Genomic DNA, 7,239 nt, shown 5'->3' with positions numbered 1-7,239 from the left:
CTCTTTTTTGCACAGGATTACGCCAAAGCTACTGCTGACCGTCGGAAAAGGTTTTTGGAAATGAGGCCTGCTCTTCGCACTTTGAATGCTCCTTATGGCTTATTCCACCCGTGCCTCTTCAAAGTGACTTACAACAATAAAACAACGAACAATGAGGATCCAGAGTTGCTTCAACAATTCCTGAACTCTTGTAGGGAAGACTCTATGGACATTCCTCAAGCATAAATGTTTTGAATATCAATCCATTTTATGTTATTGTATTTGTTATACCTTTGTCACTGTTCTATTTTGTTGTCTTGCCGTAAATCCAGTTGTTAATATTATTTCTTTTTGAACCCCTTTAGGTGCAGTTGTTGTGACCCTTTGATATATGTTATCTTCATGTTCCCTGGAGACCGTCCTCCTTGTGCTGCGTCCTCACGGAGTCCGCGACCCGGTGTGCTATCTTCCTCATGTGGTCCCACCATCCACTTTATCATTGTTTTGTTGTGGTATGTCTTTTCGACATTTTATTTTACTATCAAATGCTACTTTTAGATAGTATTTTTGTTCTGTGTTTTGTTCTCCCTCAGCTCTCTCCTTACATGTTTTTCTCCTTTGACCTTTCCTCTTCTCACTTTTCTTTTTTTTGCAATCTTGGCTGTCATCTATTACTTTAACACTGTACCTATGTTTTGTGTTTCCTTCTCTCTCAATCATTTGCTTCCCTATTTTTCTCCTTTTTCTTTCTCTCTATCTTTTTCTCCATTTATTTCCCTATACCTTACAATATTATTCTTATTCTTATCCTCTTTCTCTTTTCATCCTTGAGTCTCTCTTGCATTATTCTGCTCTCTAACTTCTTTCCTGTATATACTGAAAATATTTATGCTTATACTATTTGCATAATAAATGTTCATGTTATATTTGATGGTTCATTTTTAGAGTTGTAACTTGGAACGTTAAGGGAGTAAATAATCCCATTAAAAGACAAAGGGTGCTGACACATTTAGCCAGATTAAACACTGATATTGCATTAATTCAAGAAACGCATTTATCAGAAGTTGAGGCTTCTAAATTGAAACGTAGTTGGGTAGGCAATGTTTTTTATTCCCCTGCCTTAGGTAAAAAAAAACCAGAGTTTCTATCTTATGCCATAAGAAATACCAAGTAACAGTTACGCATCAAGAAGCTGATTTAGAGGGTCGTTGGGTGATTGTCAAACTTCTTATAAATCAAATACCTCTTCTTCTTTTTAATGTGTACGCACCAGTTAATGTAGATAGCACATTTTGGTCACAGATATCAGATAAACTTATTTTGTTTGATGATGACTATATTATTTTTGGTGGGGATTGTAACCAGGTTTTTGACCCTATTTTGGATAGAAGATCTTCTGTTAAATTTACGACCAAAAAGATGCATTCACAATTCACATCCTCCATACGCCGTAAATCTTTAGTTGATATCTGGAGGCTTTGTAATCCTACTACTCAGAAGTATAGTTTCTATTCTCCTCCTCATCACTCACAATCTCGTATAGATTATCTCTTTCTCAGTAAACCCTTATCCCAACAAATTTCACATTCTGAAATTGGCTCTATTTTGATATCGGACCATGCTCCAGTTTAAGCTGATTTTGAGTTACTCTCTTTTGCCCCTCATTCAGGCAGATGGCGTTTTAACAATGTGTTGCTATCAGATCCGAATTTCACAAACCAATTCACTTCTTTTGCTTCGGAATTCTTTTCTTTCAAGTCTACCCCAGATTCTTCTCCTGTAATGGCTTGGGATTCCTTTAAAGCTGCTGCCAGAGGTTTTATTATAAATTTTGTCTCAAAAAAGAAAAAGAATTTTCAAGAAAAAAACTCCAAATTACTTTCTAAAATTAAACAGCTTGAATATGCTTATTACCATTCGAACTCCGAATCCGCATTGAAAAATCTTATTGATGCAAAATTTACTTTTAACAAAATATCTACTGAAGCTGGCAAATTTTGCATCGAAATAAGCTCCATAGTTACTGCCGAGTGGTCTGATAAATGTGACGGGAGGTATTTAACATCTTTAACAGAATCTACTAAGGTATGGCTCACTAATACAAAGTCTATTCTGGATTGGTGGCGGTATTTTTGGTTTCTAAAAGAGAAACCCAACTGTTCACCTGCCCTCAACCTCCAAATATCCACATAACCGTACTGCTTCATTTCACTAAGCAAAAAGGATCTGGATTTTGATGGGATTCGAGATCGACTATTACGTGATTTATCAAGAGTGGGGTCTAAGACGATATTAAAATCGCCTGCAAAAATTACAGGCTCTGGGAGGGACATAAGGTGAGAAAAAATTGCCTCCAAAGATGACGGATCGTCCTGATTAGGACCATAATACCCCACAATAGTAAACTGATTACCCAAAATAGCCATGTAGGCAATCACCCATCTACCCGCTGGGTCAACCTTAAAATCTAACACTTTAGCCCTGAGTTGTTTTTTGAAGATAATTGATACTCCTCTACAAGTCAAGGACTGAGAAGTAGAAATTGAAAAGTCGATCCACTTATTCTCCTTAACTAACGCATCCATTTCGTCTTGGACCAGATGCGTCTCTTGCAGGATGATCAGCTGTGCCTCAGAATCCCGAAGATATTGAAGTATCTTCCTTGCCCTAGATTTAGTACGGAGGCCATTTACGTTCCAGGATATTATTTTTAAATTAGCCATTTGTCTTCAATGCCTCTCAACTCCCCCCAGAGACTTGGGACATCACCTGTATGACCTAAGCTACTGTCTGATAGATGCATATCTGAAATTATCCTACCACCATTGGAATACAAAAATGCACAAGGTTGGCACATGAGGAATTTTATAAGACATTTTACCCCGTGACCCCTATACCCCCCCACCCCCCCCCTCCCACCCATGGAGAACCCTTGGTGTATCCAACCGGAACAGATCCAGTAGATAGCACCCCCATCTCAGGCTCCCGTGACCCACCCTTGACGCTAAAAACCAATCCCCCTTCAAAAGGTAATCTAATTACTCACGTGTTCTAACAAAATGTGTGAAATGTGTGAATGCGGTATATGTACCTGGGAGTTTGTAAATACAGCAAGGATAGAACAAGAACAGGAGAAAGGAGAGGAGAAGAGAAAACCGAATAAAATTTCCTGTCCTTCACCAACGATATATATATATATATATATTTTTTTTTTTCCTTCCACCATTCCTCTTTTTTTTTTTTCCCATTCCCAGACTCCCCCATTCCCCTTCTCTCTCCCCCGTGGTAGTTGTGTTGTAGCATATACTACCTCAACAAATATGAAAAAATGTGAAAAAAAAACAAAACTAAATTCAATATCTACAAACTACTAATATGTTTTAACACTCAGGGGCCCATTTATTATTTGATCTGTATTTTTACACAAGGTACATATCAACCAGCTGCTTTATTGCCCAACTCCAAAAGGAGCTCGTCAGCGGCTTGCACTGACCTAATGTTAAACATCTTATTGTTGAACATCACCTTCAGGGCTGCAGGGAACACTAGCTGAGCCGTTGCCCCCAATTTTCGAAAAGCCTCAAGCCGCCTTCCAAACTCCCACTGCTTCTCTAACGTGACCCTAGAAAGGTCAGATCTAATGAGAAAAGTAAATCCTTTTCCAAGGAGGGATTTTTGTTTTAGGGCTAAGTTGAGGATCTGTTCTTTGAGTGCATAGGTATGGAAATTAACCAAGATTTTACGAGGTTTAGGTCTTTGTGGGTTTCTCCTGAACGGATCTCTATGGACCCTCTGAATGTCGATGGTCAGTTCCTCTAGAGAATTATCGAGACATAATGACTCCTTTAAAAGTTGCGCCACAAAGTTTTTAACATCGGAACCCTCGGAGCCTTCAGGCATATTAAGTATGCGTATATTGGCTCTCCTGGCATTGTTTTCCAATAATTCCATCCTATCAAGTAGAGCCTGATCCTCTTTTCGCAGATTGACGATGTCTTCCTTAGCTTTGTCCAAATAGATAGACATTGCAGCAACCTTATCTTCTAGCTCCCCTGTCCTAGATGTTAACCCATCGATCTTTTTGTCTAAGGACTCACAGTAGCTCCGAATGTCCGCCTGATTAGCAGAAGACTCTTCAAACCCCTTCTTAATATCACGGGACAGGGTTGAGAACATTGCCAGAATAGAAGCCGCAGAGATTACACCCCCTGTATCTGAATCCACTGGGGATATCGGGTCGGGACTAGCAGAATCTCCTGCCCCCCCTACTTCACTTGCGTTACCATGGCATCCCCCCTCCGGAAACTGAGGTTTGAGAGTCTCAACTGAGTCACTGGTCTCTAAATCTGGCTGAATCAAGTCCACCTCAGACAAAACACATTCAGAAGTGAGCTTAGGGCCAGAGTCTCCGCCAGAAGGGGCACCAGAGGCAGAAAGACAGTTGATAGCTGGAACTTCCATAACACTTAGGGTACTCGAGGCGGGCATACCTTTAGCGCCAGTATCCATTGCCGTCGAGAAGGAAGACATGCCCTGAGCATCCGTCAAACGAAGCACCTGTGGTACGACTTTAAAGTATGAGCGCAGAGACGGGGTTATCCTCGAGTTCAAATCAGGTGGCACACTTGAATCCCTTTTATGTTTAGCTTTGCCTCTAACCCCGTTTAATCTTGTACCCTTCGATTTCACTTCCACAGACAAATAAGATGAGGCTTTCTTACCTTCAGAGGATGAGGGTCCGCCGTGTACCAAATCAGCCAGATTTACCTGTGAGGTAGGAGCAGGCTTCTTCCACTGTACATTTACGGGCTCCTTACCTCTTCTACGTGAGCCTCTGCCTTTAGACGACTGCTGCTGTGGCTGCTGTAGCGGCTGTGGACACTTTTTAGCTAACTCCTCCGGGAGCTCCCCCCCCCCTCTTCTCCACTCTCCACGTTCTTTGCGCCCGCCGGGCAGTCAACCCCTCCTTTACCCTCCACCGCACCTCGAGAAATATATTTGAGCTTCTGAGCCTGGGAAGAGATATTACACGCAGCAAGTGACAAACATCGCGCCTTCCTTCCACGGCGCAGCGCCAGGGCGGCTATGGACCACAATCCTAACTTTAGAACAGCTGGCAATGCATATTGATTGGGGGGGGCAACATCCTCTACCCCCGCTGTATTGCCGCTGCCTCCACCGCAAAACTCGCTTCCTGCGGTCATAGAGAGGGAAAGCAGCCCGGCTACCCCCGCCTACCCCGCCTACACCGAGCGGAGCCGGAATCCAGGTAAGATCGTTAGATCGTTAGAACACAAACACTTCGAGATTCCTCCCGACACTCGCTTTTCGTTTAGGAAATGAACCTGGTTAGGAATCCTACACTCCGGATTACTGGGGAACATTTTAGACGCGCATTTACAAGCGTCTAAGCAGAGCACATCAGGAGCCTGATTCCGGAGCGCTGCAGCGATCAGCCGACCGCCGCCATGTTCTGGAGCTTATTTCGATGCAAAATTTGCCAGCTAGAAGTTGGTCCTTTGATCGCTCCTTACTTTCTCACCCGGATGATGTTCTTTTTTTTAAGTCTGAGGTGAGTCACTTTTTAACAACAAATGTAGGATCGACAAGCATCGGAGTGGTGTGGGATTCTCTTAAAGCTTTTGTTAGAGGTCTTATCACAAACAAAATGGTTTATAGGAGGAGGCAATACAAGGAAGCAGTGACATCGGTGGAAGCAGACATAGCTAAGACTCAGTTAGAACTAGACGCTGATTCCACTACAGCAGAAGATCGCTCTCTTTTGTCTGGAAGGTTAATTTCTTTAAAAGGCCACCTCGCTTCCGTCTTAAATCAGCGAATACAAGAGAGATGGGAGGCCAGTAAGCTTGCTCATTTTCAGTATGGAGAGGGAGCAGGGAAGCTATTGGCATGGAAATCCAAAACAGACCAAGTTCGTAACAACATCGAGGTGATTAATGTCAATGGCTTCCCTCTCTCCCGGGATGAAGATATTAGATCCGCCTTCAGAGATTTTTTTCAAAATATCTACTGTGAGGATAAGAACATCAGCTCGGTTAGAATTAAAGACTGGCTTAGTAAGATCACATTTCCAGCGCTCTCTGAGGAGCAAAGTGAGAGGTTAGATAGTGTAATCTCGGGGGAGGAAGTCATCAAGGCCATACATAATGCCAAAAAAGGGAAGGCGTCAGGTACTGACGGCCTACCGGCTGAAATCTATAAAGCCCTGGAGCAGGAACTTGTCTCCTTCTTGGTACTACTGTTTAATGACATTCTACTGGATGGGGGTCGGCCCCCGACATCTTGGGACAGTGCGTCTATCACTGTAATCTTAAAACCAGGGAAATCGCCTACTGCATGTGGTTCTTATAGGCCAATCTCCATACTGAATGTTGATTATAAAATTTTTGCCTCAATTCTGGCCAATAGACTAGCTTCGGTTGCCCCCAATATCTTACACCCGGATCAGAAAGGGTTTGTTAGGGGGAGACAGCTACATGAACTAACTTTTGATTTAATAGGCGCTATCGACTTGGCAGTTTTGGAGTCCCTCCCCCTGGCGGTTCTCACCTTGGATGCCACCAAGGCCTTCGACAGAGTTAATTGGTCGTATCTGTCGGAGGCCCTGGCAAAGTTCAATGTGGGAGCCGGGTTTCGCCGGGCAATTAGTTTATTGTATCAGAATCCAAGTGCCTGTGTACTGATTAATGGCATCTTGTCTGACCCCTTCAACATCTCGAGGGGTACGCGACAGGGCTGCCCACTTTCCCCACTTCTTTTCGATCTTTATGTGGAACCATTCGCTCAAAATTTAAGAAACAATGTTGACATCAAGGCGTTCACGTACAGGGGTTGGGAAAGGAAAGTGGCCCTGTACGCTGATGATATCCTTATTTTCACCTCTGATGCCCGTACGGCTCTCCCCAAAATAGTTAAGCTAGCCTCCGAATTTGGTGTTGTGTCCGGTATGAGATCAACGCCTCTAAAACCGAGATGATGACATGGGGTATGGACAAGAACTTCTGTATCTCGGGTATTCAGCCGGGGAATAAATTGAGATACCTGGGCCTCGATATTGTGGAAAATATAGATCAAATTGCAGATATCAATTTTTCCAAAGTAGCTAAGGACTGCCATAAGTTGCTTCAGTCCTGGTTCCATCTTCCTCTGTCTTTATTAGGAAGGGCTAATTTGGTTAAGATGGCTATTTTGCCAAAGATTTCCTTTCTTTTCAATACTATCCCCCTTTACTTCGATCCA

At 42.8% G+C, this 7,239-nt stretch overlaps 1 protein-coding gene across 1 annotated transcript in view; it reads right to left on the bottom strand.

Moving 5' to 3' along the window:
- Nucleotides 1-5,881: 5,881 nt before the first annotated feature.
- LOC146796649 (uncharacterized) overlaps nt 5,882-7,239 on the bottom strand; it is a 36,193-nt gene continuing 34,835 nt past the window's right edge. The window contains exon 2 of the mRNA XM_085631357.1: nt 5,882-6,080. Within this exon, the coding sequence (XP_085487483.1) occupies nt 5,882-6,080 (199 nt within the window). The remainder of the gene's footprint in view (nt 6,081-7,239) is intronic.

Source organism: Triturus cristatus, chromosome 10 (assembly GCF_964204655.1).
Source record: "Triturus cristatus chromosome 10, aTriCri1.1, whole genome shotgun sequence".
In the NCBI taxonomy this organism is placed as follows: Eukaryota; Metazoa; Chordata; class Amphibia; order Caudata; family Salamandridae; genus Triturus; species Triturus cristatus.
This window is presented reverse-complemented; position numbering and strand designations above follow the sequence as displayed.